The sequence below is a fragment of the Colletotrichum graminicola genome (genome assembly GCF_000149035.1).
Source record: "Colletotrichum graminicola M1.001 genomic scaffold supercont1.64, whole genome shotgun sequence".
Classification (NCBI taxonomy): Eukaryota; Fungi; Ascomycota; class Sordariomycetes; order Glomerellales; family Glomerellaceae; genus Colletotrichum; species Colletotrichum graminicola.
This window is the reverse complement of record NW_007361068.1, coordinates 170,764-187,539: the sequence shown is the minus strand read 5'-3', so window position 1 is coordinate 187,539 and position 16,776 is coordinate 170,764. Positions and strand designations below refer to the sequence as shown.

At 38.0% G+C, this 16,776-nt stretch overlaps 2 protein-coding genes across 2 annotated transcripts; both read left to right on the top strand.

Annotated features, from left to right (window-relative positions):
• Positions 1-633: 633 nt before the first annotated feature.
• GLRG_10664 (DUF218 domain-containing protein) lies at positions 634-1,290 on the top strand (the record flags this gene model as incomplete). The annotated part of the gene is made up of 1 exon (XM_008101349.1): positions 634-1,290. One exon carries the CDS (start codon positions 634-636, stop codon positions 1,288-1,290), a length of 657 nt encoding a protein of 218 aa, XP_008099540.1.
• Positions 1,291-12,367: 11,077 nt separating this feature from the next.
• GLRG_10663 (uncharacterized protein) lies at positions 12,368-14,200 on the top strand (the record flags this gene model as incomplete). Its single annotated transcript, XM_008101348.1, has 1 exon — positions 12,368-14,200. The coding sequence occupies one exon, from the start codon at positions 12,368-12,370 to the stop codon at positions 14,198-14,200; it is 1,833 nt and encodes a 610-aa protein (XP_008099539.1).
• Positions 14,201-16,776: the final 2,576 nt, after the last annotated feature.

Genomic DNA, 16,776 nt, shown 5'->3' with positions numbered 1-16,776 from the left:
AAACAATGCGTTGAGAGGTACATATTTACGAAAGTTGTGCGCAATGATCCAAAAACGGACTATAAGTAATATTCACGTAGTGGAACTAAAAGATACATTGAATATTACTGACAGGATTTGGGAAGCCAGGCTGGACCGATAACCTTAACCTTCTATCGGTTTTCCTTCTATTCTGTAGACAGACACTGGTAGTAGTGCGTTGGAGCAATGGAAGAAATACCTTTCAGATGTCTTCAGTACGGTTTGTGACGACCTTGTAGATATCATGTAATGTTTCTGTTGTGAGGAATTAGCGTGCGTAATGTATAATACTCCGGGTCAGGTTAGAGCCTGCATAATATTTGGCACTATCTCTCTCTTACTCACATGGCGGCTTAGTTTCACACCGCCACTTCTCTGTTCTCTGTTAGCAGTGTCGACGCACCAGCCAGTCACCTACATAATACATGCTGGCATGTTTTGGTCCATTAGCGTCTCTTGCCTCGGTATATTGCTGACTAAGTGGGTAAGGCACATAGATAATAGCCCCTCAACGAAGTATTTTCGTCTTCAATTCCCCTCCCGTCAGCAATCAATCCACTTGGATCATTGTCAATCTTAACTATCTACAGCGTACTTCATCGCAATCTCACCATGGCACTATCAACTTCACAGATCGATATTGACGCCAAGACAATATATGATTACCATCGTATGGGGATGTCTCTCAGTCCCGCAACAGCCATATTCTGTCTGTGTAGTCTCGACAAACGTGTCGCGGTTCGTGCCGCACAGTTGTCTCTTGACGGGTACGGGGAGTACCTCATCTACTCAGGTGGAGTCGGCAAGTTAACAGCAGGTCGATTTACCAAGCCTGAAGCTGAGGTCTTCGCGGACATTGCGAGGCAATTGGGTGTGCCAGACGACAAGATCATTGTGGAGCCGCGATCTGGCAACACGGGCGAAAATGTTCGCTTCACACATGCCCTTCTAAAACACCGGGGGTTGAGTATGAAGAGCTTCGTGCTTGTACAGAAGCCTTATATGGAAAGACGGACCTATGCTACGTTTCTGAAGCAATGGCCTGATACGGCTACGGAGTTTACAGTAACGAGCCCAAAGCTGGAATTTGAACAATACCCAGATACGGAGAACCCGAAGGAGCTGGTCGTCAATATCATGGTTGGAGATTTAATAAGAATCCGAGAATATCCGAAGAAGGGCTTCCAAATCGAACAGGAGATTCCCGAAGATGTATGGGAGGCCAACCAGCGTCTCATTGCAGCCGGATTCGACGGTCATCTGCCTTGATAGATGATCAAAGTCTTCGGGCCACGGACTAATACAGCTTTGCCAATTCGACCTGAGCTCTCTTTTTCTGATTCATGTGGACTAAATATCAAGCCCTGCATATGCACCCTGCCCAATGTTGAATATTATATTCCAAACAGACCAATTCCGACGTTCATTCCTTATCAGGGGTTGCAAAGTCCTTCCTCGCCTTCTGGGCAATTGCACCATTGGTAAGCACTCTGACAGCGAGCATTGCCATTCCCTTAGCGCATTTGATGGCTGCGGTGTGTGCCTCGTCAGTCGCTGCTGCCGCTGCAAATTTGGGATTATGGCCTGCTACGTCTGGTGATGTTGGAATAACAAACGCGCCGTGGAAACTAGGCACGAGGTGAGAAACATTGCCCATGTCAGTTGAGGCATTGAAAGGTTTGTCCTGATGAATCCGAATTGTCTCTCCAATAGCTGCCATGTCCTCGACGTAAGTTTTGCAGAGTGTGTCGTTGGCGCGCAAATTCATGTACGTGGGCGACCTAGTTGGTATCGTCAGTTGAATCGAGATTGAGATACTGGGTCTGCGGACACTCACACAATATAGTTGATATCGCAGCCAGTCGCTGCTGCACCTGCCTCCAGACACGCCTTGACTCTAATCAGAAGGGCGTCTGCGCGATCGATGGTCGGGCTGCGGACGTTCCAGTTCATACGGGTATAATCCGTGATGACGTTCGGGACGGTGCCTCCAACCTCAATAACGCCGTGAGCCCTCTCGTCTGATTGGATCTGCTGCCTTAAGAGTGCAACGTTATTGTAGGCTGCTACAGCTGCATCCAGTGCGTTCAAACCTTTCCAAGGCTCACCAGCTGCGTGGGCTGGCCTCCCGCGAAACTCGACTGTCGGGATATTCAACTGTTCAATGGTGGAGCCGATCCATGGTCACGTGATTTACCATCACGTGACTCACCCTGGCGGCTTACTTACACCACTATAAATACCCACAGCAGCAACCTCTTCTCTTTTCTTTTCTTATTATCTTTACCTAGCTACTAATAGTTAATTAACACTATTATAGCTACTTTAATTATAATCCTTATAATACTAACACTAATTAGTAGTTAACTTTATAGTTACTACTAAGGCAAAGCACCCACTTTTCGGCACCCCCTGCATTTCGGCACCCCAAAAATGAAGCCATCACAACCAACACCACTTTATTCAATTAACTATCAACAACCTCTTGATGCCACAATAATACAGCTTTCAGCCTCACTAGGTAATTCTAAATCGCTGGATTCATCTGGCTCATTTTCAGCATCGCCAGCCTTAATCTGCGCTTGCCGTATATCCTTAATTGTCGCAAACTTCGTATTTGGATCTATAGCAACAGCCTTCCTCTTCCTGCCACTAGTATTATTAACCTTAGCCTGGAGAAGCTCTATTTAGTGCTAGGCGATAGCCAAGTCAAAGGACTGCTGTTAGAAGCCTTTTTTAATCTTTCTAAAGAGCTAGCGTTATGTGGCGATAGTTTAATCTATCTAGCTAAATAATTGCAGTTAGTTATCTAGCTTCCTCCTCTTCCTTAGCGTAGACCACTTAACAGCAGATACCTATTCCTCATAATCCTAGGCATCTTAGCCACTATAGGCCCCTTTTGCCCCCTTATTAAATAGTGTTAATGTCTTATTAGGTAGTGTTAATAGTGCTAATATATCTAGTAATAGATAGGAGCTTATTAGAGGCTTTATAATAGTAATAGGCCATAACCTAGTGTATTTCTAGCCACTTTTAATATTACTAATAGTTATCCTAGCCTAGTAAGCCTTTTAATAACATATAATAAAGTTCCTTTTACTAATAATAGTTAAATTATTTTACTATATAAGGTATCTAAGCTCCTTATAATAAGCTGCCTTTATAAGACTAAAGACTACTTAATTAAGTAGCTAGAGGATATAAGAGGTATGTGGCAGTAAGAATAACAGATAGACGTTATTAATATAGTATAACTATATAAAATCTGTTGTTATATAGCTCCTATGCCTATCTAGGATAAGCAGTCTGGCCTAATTAGGTTAAGAAGGCTTAGTTTAAGGGAGAAAGACCCTTTCTATCTATTTAACAGCAGTAGCATTAGTAGTCCATCTATTCTCTATTACTATAAATTCCTATCCTTTATATAGGCTAAGATCTAGAGGGAACCACTACTGCTAGACTTTCTTACCCTTATATATAACTAAGGGATAAATAGGAATGCCTTTAGCAGATATACACTTAATAATAGATACCCAGGCTCGTGATCCAGGCTGCTTTTTCCTTACTAAATTCGTCTCTGCCCTGCCCAGCACCAGCCCATTATCCCCCTTGCCCTCAAGGATGCCAGTCTCATCCATGTTGTATCTGTTAGCTAGTTTAATAGCAGTAATATAAGGCATAGCGAGATATTTGAACTATTCCCTAATAACCTCAGTAGATGCCCCATTTACACGCCTTGAATCAATAGAGCGACTTCTCTGGACCTTGATAGATGGGTTTCTTCGCTTGAATCCATCTACCCATCGCTTGCCTAGAGGTTGGGTATCTCCCATGGCACTGAGGATGCGCTGGGCTAGTTCTTTGACTTGTTGATGGGTTGGTGGCAGGCCTAAGTCTGCTTGGGTAGTTATCCAGGCAGCCAGGCTGGCCTCTTGGGCTATTGAGAGCCTCTAGAGGTCTTCAAATGCAGTAGCCCTTCGCTGGGTACCATGCATACGATACTGGAGGGTAGTCCGTGGGATCCCATACTCATGAGCTGCCCTCTTGAGGCTATACCCATTTCGAACGGCTTGCAATGCCCGATTGATCTCATCTTTGGTATATTGGACCATTTGGTCATAAAGAAGGTATTCTGAAAAAATGAAGTGATTTGATAAAGGTTAGAAAATGTTGTGATAGTTTGAAATGGGGGATGTTTTTAAAAATGGGTGGCTGGGCGGCATTTTTGGGGTGCCGAAATGCAGGGGGTGCCAAAAAGTAGGTGCTTTGCCTTACTATAAATTAGTAAGGATTATTAGAAGAGGCTATAATACTTTACTTACTATAGTAGCTTAGATTAAAGTATTAAAGTGCTACCTAGCCTAAAGATTATTAGTACTTAGGATCTTATAATACCTAGTAAATAACCTTTTAAGCCTTATATTTACTATATAATAACTACTATTACTACTATTAACTTTATTACTTTTAGAGAAGTCTTTTTTTTTATATACTACTTACTTACTAATAACCTTTATAGTATTTAGTATAATTATTTTCTTTTTATACTTAAGTTTTTTTAAGTTCTTTTTTTTTTATTTTTTAACTTTTTTTTCTTCTAATTATTAAGATTTTTATCTTACTAAGTTTTTATCTTATTATAGTAGTAACAGCCTATATAAGATTATAAGTAAATAAACTCCTATAAGATCTTATTTAAATAAGATTTTACTAGTAAGACTAGCTATAAAGTAGTTAAGTAAGAACTACTTAAGTAATCTACTTTTAATATAGTATTTATAAGTAAATAGCTTTTACTAATCTTACTTTTATATACTTCTAATATTATATTATTAGCTAGGTATAGCTTATAGTAATTATAACTTTTTTTTTAACTAGATAGTTAGTAGCTAAGTGTTACTTTTAGTAAGTATACCTCTTTTTATTCTTTAAGTAAGGTAAAAAAGGTAAAAGTTACTTATATTACTTTAATTTACTTACTTTTTTTTATCCTTTAAATACCTATTAATAACTATATTATCCTTTTTACTTTTTTTTTTCTTTAAGTAAGGTATAGTTATTAGTAACTAATATAACTTTTACTTAACTTTACTATCCTAATTAATTTAAGAAGACTACTTATTATTTACCCTTAAGTAAGGTATATAACCTTAACTTTTTACCTTTTTTCTTTTAAAAATCTTTAACTATAGTATCCTACTTACTAAAAAGTAAGGTCTATATATATCTTTTTTTAGAGGTGGCATATGTCTCCTTTTGTTCTTTAAGTAAGATCTACTATAAGGCCTCCCTAGAGCTATCTCTTTATATTACTAAAGCATAAGGCCTCCTTAGAGCTATCTCTTTATATTACTAAAGCGTAAAGCCTCTCTAAAGCTATCTACTACTATCTATTTATTTATTATTTTATCTCTTTATTTACCTTATCTCTTACTTATACCTCCTTATATTATATTATTTATTTACTTATCTTATTATTATTTATACTAATAGTAGTAATTCCTTTAATATATAGATTTACCTCTAACCTTATAGGTAAGAAGTAAGTGCCTGTATTTAAGAGGTTAGTAAGGCTAATAAAAAGTAATAATAGTAGAGAAAGGACTAAGTAAAAGGTAAAGTAAACTATAGGCACTAGCTAGAGTAAAGGAGTATATTTATTTATAGGATATTAAAGATCTATATTTTATCCTAAAGCGCAGCTAGCCCTTTATTATTATATAACTATAGGGTATAACTAATTTAGCTAATATTCCTAATAGCCTTACCTAAGTTAAGTAATATAACGCCTTAAGTACTATTATTATACTTTAAATAATATAATATAGCTTTATATAGCTATATAGTTAATAGCTATAAAGATATACTACTAAAGACTTTAAAGAATAGTTACTTAATGCCTTTAAAGGTACTACTTATAAAACTATTATTAAATTTAGAGACTACTTAATATATAAAGGCGTATAGGTATTAATAGTAAAGTTACTAACTATTACTAAATAAATCTACTATACTTTTAAGGCTAATAATCTAAAGGTATAGACACTTAAGGATATTAAAAAAAAAGAAAAAAAGAGTAAGGATTTTTACTTAAAGATTAATAAACCTAACTTTATATAAGATATTATAGACCTACTACTAGAAATAATATTAATATAAGATTAACTAGGCCTCTCTTATATTATTACCCCCTTAGTATAAATTACTTAAGTCTAGAAAGGTTAATAAAGGCCTATTAATTTAGCCTTATTATATAATAACCTAAATTTTATTTCTTTACTATTTAAGTAGGTAAGTAACACTTACCTTTACTTATTAGTTATACTAGTTACTACTACCTTACTTATAATATACTAGCTTACTAACCTTATTAAATTATACCTTAATAAGATAAAGTATAGCAGAGAGGTATATAAGTTACTTAAATTAAAGCTTATAATCTTTTATAACTACTATATAAAGGCTAGTATCTAGTAAAAGCACTTTATAAGCGCCTTCTTTATTATACTTAAAGGTAAGGCTATAGAGTACTATACTAACTATCTTTATAACTAGACTAACTTTATTACTATAGTTATATAGATAAGGGGTAATTTTAAGAATAAAAAGACCTTTTAGGCCTACCTTACTAAGCTATAAAGGACTAATTTAATAAGGACTATCTTAAATAATCTAAATAAAAGTAAGGCTAAATACCTAAAGTTACTTATTAAGAGAGTAACTACCTTTATAAGAATAGTTATAAGGATTAGTACTTTATCTAACGTAGCCCTCTATAACTAATTACTTAACTCCTGCTATAAGATAAAAAAGTGCTCCCTTACCTTTTTTAATCTATTTTTAACGTTTACTAGTGTATATAGCTAGCTCTAATTAGTAATTAGTAATATAATATAATTTAAATAACCTATATATTAATACCTAACTAAAGAAGTAGATAATTAATACTAGACTAACTATACTTATAATAGCTAGTAAAGTTACTAGTAATTTAGCTAACATAACTATAGCTATAGTAACTTTATACTATAGCGCCCTTTTAATAGTAATCTATAGTAATAAGCACCTCTTTTACCTTTATTATTATTTATAAAGAAGTACTATATATATAGTAAGCCTAACTATTAGTTAATAAGGTACTTAAAAGACAAAAGGCAGTAAGCCTACTATAAGTATAAAGAGTAGTATCTAACAGACTCTTTACCTAAAGCCTTTAACTACTTTATAACTAACTTTAAGGGATATAAGCTATTTACTTTAGATAAAGAAGGTAACTATATAAAAAGTAATAAAGATAAAAAATTAAGCACTACGTTTTATATATTAATAACGTTCTTTAACTTATTTACTATTAATAGGCCTGCTCTCTTTTTATTACTATATAACTAATCTATAACCTATTTTCTTATAAAGGATAACTCCCTATATAAGAATCTATATAATAATAAGCTACCTAATATAGACGTATTTACCCTTAATAAGTTATATTTATTTATCTTATTTTATAGTATTATGCCTAACTTTAGTGTAGCTAAATATTTAATAGCTAGATATAAGTAGTATCTTGCCTTTTACTACTAAATAAAAGGAAATCTAGCTATAAATAAGTTATAAGTAGGTAAAGTAAAAATCTACTTTAGTAGTAGTAACTACTTTAAATTATAAGGGGTAATTAATATACTAACCTCCTTTAGTATGCTAATATTCTATATAATACTATTAAATACCCTATTTCTACTTTACTTTATAGATATAGATTAGTATAGTATTAAATTTAATAACCTTACTAATAAGCTAATCTAAGGCAACACTATTATACCTACTGTCTATAAATAGGGCTATATATAGATACTACTTAATTAACATAAGTAAAGTATTACCTACTACTATCTTATAGATATTAAGTTATAGTAAATTTATTATTACTTTAGCTACTTATTAGTCTAAAGGCTTTATTACGTCCTCTAATAATCTAGTAATAAAGTTAAGATTATAGCCTTAGAGAAATTAACTAAGGTCTACTACTACTACTAGATAAATATAAAGGCGCCTAGTTACTTTAAATTTACTTTATATAATAATAAATATAACTTTAACTATAAGATTATTATTAATATTATTTACCTTAATAGTAACTACCTAGCCTTATATATAGTTAATACTATAATATCTTTCTAAGCAGCCTATTTACTTAAAAACATTACTATAAAGTATATATAGGAGGCACTTTAGATATACTAGATTAATATCTACCTTAGCCTACCTAACTAGATTATTACTAATACTAGCCTAAACTTTTATACTAGTAAATTTAAGTAGTTAGTAAGGTTACTTTATATTAATATTAAAGAAATACTAATTAAAGCCTATAATAGTATTAGTAAGGTTAAAAGATACTATATACCCCTCTAATATATATATAATATCCTCTATAGTAAGGGCTATACACCTAAGGCTACCTTTTAGCTAGCTGTTAAAGTAATTAATAATATAGCTAGCCTAAATAGCCTAATACTTATACTACTAGTCTTTAGTGCCTACTTATAAATCTCTAACTTATTACTACCTTTACTAACCTTACTTAAAAAGGCTAAAGTAGTAAGAAAAGTAATAGAGGCTATTTACTAAATCTATATAAATAGGTAAGTTAATAAGGTAGTAACTATATATAATAGCCTAGATACTACTATAATAGTAGCCTTTTTGCTTTAATCTATAGTCTATATCTAGTGTAAAAAAAAAGGCTAGTAAGGCCCTTTTTACCTTATTACTAGTAATAGGACTACTTATACTATTAACCTTCCTTAAGGCCTATAAACTTTTTATTTAACTATTATTAAACTATACCTTAAAGATACTTATAATAAGTAATAATAGCTACTCTTTAAGGTAGGTAGGTAGGGTAATAAAGAGAATAATAATAATAGTGTAGTAGCCTTATTACTTACTAACGTCCTTATACCTACTAAAGAAATATATAATAGTATTACTATTACTATATACCTATAGCTAAACTACAAAGCTAGCTACCTATAGAGGTATATTAATTTCTTTAATAAAACTAGCTTTACTATTAGGCCTACTACCTTTTTTACTACTATAAGTATAGCGTATATCTTAATAAAAGAAGAAGCTAACTAACTGTTATTAATTAAGCTATAAAAAAAAGGTATTATTACTACCTTAAGGAAGCCTTTTAAGTAAGTAACTACTACTAAAATTAAAGGGCTTATTACCTATAAGGTATTTTACTTTATTTAATATAATAAGAATAAGTATACTAAAGTATAAATATTTAAATTATAGATTATTAATAAGGTAAAAGGCTAAAATAAAAAGCTATATAAGAAATCCTACCTTATTATCTAAAGATATACTAATAATAGTAAAGAAGTAATTTTTACTTAGTTACTTATAATCTAGTAAGCTAGCTAGCGCCTTATTCTTACTTTTACTTTATCCCTTATTTATAATAATAATAGTTTTTTACTTTAGTTATATAATATTACCTAGATATATATATAGTTAACTACTTTATTAAATTATATAATTCTTATATACCTTTTATTATAGATATAAGACTTTTATTTAAAAGGTATTATTATATAAGTAGTAAAGCTATTATATAGTATTATAGAGGTAGGCACTTACTAGTAAGTAATGTATAGTTACTACTATAAAAAAAAGCTTTAGATAAAGACTTTAACCTTTAATTTATACCTACTAATTACTAATATAAAGAGCCTAGACTTTAGGATTATTAGTATATAGACTAATAATACTATTACCTTTTTAGATAAATCCTTCTCTACCTATAAGGCTAATAAGCTTACTAAGGCTATATTTACTACTAAGGAGAAGTAAATCCTTACTATTAATAACCTACTTACCTTTAATAGTAGTATAGTATCTCTAACTACTAAGAGGAAGCTTTTTCTCTAATAAAAAGGCTAAGGTAAGAGACTTTAACTTATTAATAAAGAATCTCTATAAGCACTTAAGTAGTATATTAAGTAATAAGCTTATAGTACGTATATTACGTTAGTCTACTAGCCTAAAGCGTACTTTAACTACTTTATTATAGTATAATACTAATTACTTAACGTAAATAAGATTAAGGCACTTAACTATTATATTATATAGTAAATAAATAACCTTAACTATAGTCTGTTATTCTACTTACTTAACCTTAAATCTATAAAGCTTTTTATTTTTATAAATAGATTATTTATAAATAATAAAGACTTTACTTTATAGCTAGGATTTATTATTATTCTTACTAATAAGACACCTATAAGTACTACTATAAGTAATAGATTTACTATAACTAGTAATATTATTTACTTTAGCTTAATAAAGTATAAGTAAGTTACTTAAAGTATACTAGCCTCTAAGATCTATAGTATAGTTACTAGTACTAACGTTACTTATATACTTAGTATAACTATTATAATAATTACTAACTACCTTAAGCTACTATATATACTAATAAATCCTTTATACTAACTTATACTTACTTTATAAGTACCTTATTAAGCTTAGGACTCTAAAAAAGAAAAAGCTTCTAATTAATATTATAGCCCTTTAGTAGTTATATAAGTAATATAAGGTTTATAAGGTATAATAAATATAAGGTAATAATAATCTTACTAATAGATTTACTAAATTATTACTTAATAAGGCACTAAAATAACTAGTTAGAAATAGGATAGTTTAAATTAGTATAAAGGGATAAGTTTCTTAAGCTATATAATAAATTATATAAACAAAAAGTATTAAATACTTTTAGGCTTTTAATTTTTATTACGTTTTTAAGCTTTTTAGCTGCTAGGTAGTATCTAGGCTATTTATAGTAATTTTCCTTTACTTTAGAAAGTTACTAGTGTTAGGATATTTAACTATTTAATAGTAGAGCTAATCTATAGTTACGTAATTTACTATTATGTAACTTACCCTAGCGGCTTACTTACACCACTACAAATACCCACAGCAGCAACCTCTTCTCTTTTCCTTTCTCATCATCTTCACCCAGCTACCAATAGTCAATTGACACTATTGCGGCTACCTTGATCGCGATCCCTGTGATACCAACATCGACCTTGAACTTGTGGCTCGCAATAAGCTTGAAACCGGCCAAACCAGAGGATCCATCGCCACTGCCACCCTGATGAGCTGCGGTTGGATGGGCCATGATGGCGGCTGCAATATCCTCAGGTGGACTAAACGCGCCGGCGTCAATGAGCTTTGCTTTGCCGCCACCGCCTTCTTCCGCCGGGGTACCCAGTATACGCAGTCTTCCAGGGATTTTGAGAGTTTTTAGAACACGAGCAGCTCCAAGGAATGCGGCAAGTGAGGATGTTGCGATAAGATTGTGGCCACATGCGTGTCCAATTTCAGGGAGCGCGTCATATTCGGCACATACGACAACTTGGCGGCCACCAGAGCCGATTTCGGCCTCGAAGCTGGTTTCGAGGCCATATGTGTGTCTCTTGATGGTAAAGCCATGCTTTTCAAGGTAATTCGCGATGGTGTCATGAGCAAAGAATTCTTTGTAGGCAGTTTCTGGGTTGGCATGGAGTGCTTTGTTGATCTCAGTGTGCAGTGACGAGTTCAGTTCATCAAGTTCTGAGTTGATAATGCCACGGGCCGTTTCGATGTTGAAAGTCCCCTGTAGCGATCTAGGCGCCTCTTTATCGCCTTGCTCCTCTGTCGAGGCGACGTCTGGGATCTGAATGATGGACATGGCAAGATTCTGAATATCCCGATAAGCTGCACAAGGAGACGGAAAACGTGGCAGATTTATAAATACGGTCTACTTTGGGACGACCTGGGCAGCCTTATATTTGAAAGTGGGAGGAAATATATTTTGTATTCAGATGGGTACTTCAAATAAGCTCCCAGCGATTGAGCAGGGATCTGTCACCTGCAGCAGAATTCATCGGCAACCGGTGCTTGGACCTTGCCGACCAGCAAAAAGGGCTGCTTGACTTGGAGATGCGGAGAAATAACCGACAGTCGGCAAACTTCTTTTAACATTTCGCCTCGACAAACGGTGCACGCCGGGCCATCGCTACCAGTCCAGCCATCCACGGCGCAACTAATCACCCGTCAATTCTACAATATTGATATTTGGCGTCGTTGTCTCGATTTCTCCTGCTTGTCGGCTATTTGGCAAGTCAAGAGTCAACATCTACCTCCCTGGACTAGTCATATCGTCTACAAAACGCCCCCGGGGCTTGTCTCGCTCTGGAACTGTTTGCTGCAGTACTATCTATCTCTTGGCCTCCACTTTATCGTTCCGCCTACAAAGCCGACGGCGGTTGAGCTGGCAGACAATCGCCAATCAATGGGGACTTCCTCGCCCGAAGCCAACGGAGATTATCCCGGAAGCATAGGCTCCTTTTTAGCCGAAGCTGGTGCCGACGGCACTCTTGGAGATGACGAGCGCTCGCACATTGCCGCTGTGGCACCACGCACGGGCGAAGGCCGGAGCGGACCGCGGTCAAGGAACGGATGTTGGACTTGCCGCACCAAAAAGGTGAAGTGTGACGAGCAGAGGCCCAACTGTCATCGCTGCTCACGGCTGCGGCTCCTTTGCGATTATGCACCCCGCATCAAGTTTAACAAGAGAGACAAATCACGCAAGGATCAACTTTTGTCGTCCCAGTTTGCCGTCTCGTCTGCCTCGTCGGCTGGAGATGGGGGTTTGCCGACCTGGGCGCAGGCTGTTTCTCGACTCGATCAGTCCAAGGCCTTATCGCTTTTCAGCCCCTCGGCACCATCCGTCGGGGCCTGCTCTCTTGATCTTTCGTCGGCTGATCACGAAGCGATTCGATACTTTCGTACCTCATTCGCCAAGCTTAATCACACAAAGACTCCGGATTTTTCACTATACTCCATCATGTTCGACGTTGCTCAAACTGACTCCATGGTCATGCGCGTGGTTTTGGCCCTTGGCGGACGGGAGTTGGAATTCCGGCGGAACAAAGATGCGGAAGAGGCCCGAGGTCCAAGAACCCCCATCCAGCATTACTCCTTGGCACTCCGCATGATGGCTGATACCATCGGTTGCGAGGATCATGAGCAGCTGGACCTTGATGCTGTTTGTACAGCTCTGTATCTTATGCTGCTGTATGAGCAGAAGTACGGTGATGGCAAGTGTCAGGGTCTTTCTAACCATCTCGTGGGCGCCAGCTTGATACTGCAACACCGTTTCAAAAACATGCTACTCCAACTGCCGGCCCCATCGCCCGAGGTCAACCGGAAGAGTTTGGCTTTGACAAGGAAGGGTCCCGACGGGAGTGGCTCACGCCTTTCACTTTACTCGGCACGAATACTCGTCTGGATTTCCCTCCACGACGCAGCAGCTGCATCATACGGCCTCGGTGGCCAGCTGAACTGCGCGCTGCACAAGATCATGGGGTCTTTGGAAGGCCCTGTGACCGCCCCTGTTTTTAGCCCCTTTCAGCCGATGGATGCCTTTGAGAGATTACACCGCTTCTCTAACCCACTGTATCGAAGCATGTGGGCTGATGCATATCCCCAAGAAGAGCTGCTTGATGATGTTGAGAATCGTAACGTATATGCACTCTTTGGCGCTTGCGGTCAGTTACGTTTTATGATCGCCCAGCTTGCGAACCTTTCTTGCGAAGGCAATGATGCATCACAACAGCAGCGCGTCATGGCTGTAGACATGGCCATCCAGCAAATTGGCTGGAAATTCACTGAGCTACTCGAGGTCGCAGCAGAGCTTTCCATTGGTACGGACAATTCGCATCGCCTCGTAGCCAACATTCGCGGCATTGTTCCTCACTACCATGCCGTAGTCCTCGAGTTCATGCGTCTGACGCGCTTCAACGATATCCCCATGCTTTCAGATCGCCAAAGAAGTGCTTTGAGGGAGATCATGAACCTCGCCTTCCAGGCCTTCAAACACGAGGGAGACGAGTCAATGGCGCGCATAGCATGGCCACTATTCATCGTCGCCCTTGAGACAGACGACCTTCTGCATCGGGATTGGGTGCTCAGTCGGTTTCAGGGGATGAGCCAATTTAGCAAAAACCTTGATCGAGCTCACGTTTTCCTCAAGCAGACCATCGAGATTCAAAATCGTCTCGGAAAACGGGTCGATGTGCGCGAGCGCTTCCAATCTGGCGAAGTGGGCCTCTTCGTCATCTGACCGTCAATCCGGTTTAATTCGACTGCGTCCGCTAAGGTTATTCGGCTGCGACGATCAGGCCGAGGGTTCCTGTTTCTATCCCATTAGTCAATCTTTTCCGGCTCTTCTCAGCGCATCTTTTCATGGCTCTACAAAGCGATGATCGGAAAGGTATACCCATAGCTCAGCGATGATAAAGTTCCTGAGAATCAATGCGTGGATCAGCAGCTATCGTCTACTCTGAGAATTCCTCAAATATCGATCAGACATCTATTGTAAGTTCAGGTCGAAGGCTTGCCATATTGGGAAAACACAGCTTCCACAACATACTGGAATGTGAGTGTTAGCTTGCAATATAGGCGCTTGTGGTGGATGCATGGCCATTTCCTGTGTGCTGTCAACGGCTTCGCATACCCATCATTTTGGGTTTCCGGATATTACCTTTCAGTTTAAAAACACTATCCCGCTAGCAGGGTTAACCATTGGAACCGTTCGTATCAAGATTGTCGGACGTGTCGGAGAGAATCCATCAGGGCCTAAGAGCTATATGCAAGTAGTATAAGCCTGCTGAAGTGGTAAAAGACGTCAAGTTCTGACTGGCCTTCGCTACCCACATCAGCACTCGAGTTGCTGATAGTCTTCCTCACGCGTTCGGCTCGATTTTTCTTCAAACCATGGGCTTCAGCACGCTGTACAATTGTGGTTCATATGCCCGGTTCCGTCTGCGAATCCACCTTGGTTTTGGCGGCGATTGGCTGTAGCACATATCGAAGGATTTGCAATACGACAAGTAACTAAGTAGGCATCTAGTTAACGAATCTTTCAGTTGGCTAACTGAACCGATCAGGTCTCTCACATCTACTGTAACGAAAATACCCATCACCAATAGCTCTTTCTACAATGGGAGAAGTCCTCTTGCAGCTCTCTCTCTCTCTCTGCCATATTGATCACCTACAGTGTAGACAGCATAGGCGTACATTATGCTTCATCATTTGGCATTGTACTGCTGGATGACCAAACGACGAGGTAGCATTGCTGCTGTACTTTATAGCATGTACGATTGTGCCTGGAAAACTGACCAAAGCGGCATTACGCTTGTACAAATCAGAACGAACCCATACATTTGTTCTTATACCCTGACTAAATTTCACAATCTAAAGGCTTCGCTACCGTACATGTCCACGGCAACCCCTTGAACCATGACGAGACTCCAATTCACTCCAGTTCCCATACCAAAGGGTCCTCGTCCCTTAGAGCTCGCCAGCGATTTGTCGCACCCACCATATCCTCGCAACCCTTGAGCAAGAAGCCCCATTTTTCGACAAATTTATCAGTAACCTCCCATCCATCCGGATGCCAAGGATCTGACCATACGATGATGCCGGGCTGGCCAAGACACGCATTGTCCCCTTAGGAACCGATAAGATCCTTACACAAGTCATGCTGGTCGTAGTCTGCTCGAAACTTGATAGCATTGTCACGCATAGTACCCGAAGGGAGGAGATCGATCCACGACTCATGGGGAGTCACCCTCTGCAACTTTGTGGGCAGTAATGTCGGCGGAATAGTTGAAGGAGACGGGAATAGAACGGGTTCATGTGGCTTGGATGTGCAGGAGCTTGTAAGAAGCGATGTCAGAGAGAGAATATGAATGTTGGTAAGTGTTGCCCGAAACACATTGTAGTAAATGAGGGGAACCAGGTGATCTTGATAAAGAGGGAACCACAAGTTTGGGTTCTGGAAGTAAGGAAGAGCGCGCTTCGTTAGTTCCGACTGGATGATTCGGGGGGGGCGTAGGACTTGTCGATTTGGCGAGCGTGACAATAGAGCTACGCCTCCCCCCATTGCGCTTTGCGTTCTTTTCGAGTGCTCGCTTTTATGATATGACGCGTCGATAGAACTGAGTTTAGTTTGTGTTTTTATTGCGCGATTTTCCGGTGCTTTCGAGGGGGTCCAGTGCACAATTTGCAGGCCGGAGCTTGGACCATCGTCGAACTTCAACAACTCACGCGATGAGTCGGCCATGGTGAGTGCTGAACCCTCCCGCTTCTGGCAAGTTTCGAACGCCTTGCGTTTTCCTTTGAGAAGCATCAGTTTTGTGTGTCTCTGGGTGTTCAAGAACCAGTTGGGTGTCCCTTACTATGCGCCCGGACGTTGAGGCGGTTCTGTCTCCTGCGTCTTTCATTTCTATTATGAAAGCCGCTCCAATCGTCGTCCTGGCACTTGCCTCGGAGTAATGAATCATCGGCGCTAGTTTGATAGCTTTCACTCGCGTTGCTGAGACTTCCATCTTGATGCACCAGCTGGTATCACGGAATTGCGAAGGAACAGCTGTTCGAGGTCTATGAAGCTGTGATTCAAGTATTCAGTAAATGAAAGAGAGTAAAAAGATGTAGTTGCTATCTGACAGCTGAAGTTAATCAGGTGTCTTGATTGCGCGGTCTGATAAAGCCACGTCAGCCCCTAAACGGGACAAGCGCCTGATGCAACTTGCGGCGCAGCCGGACTAAGGAAGCGGGAAAACATTAGGGTATTGTCATAAATTGCTATGGATCATTTGTGCTATCATACGCTTTCCATCAACGACAATCAGTTGA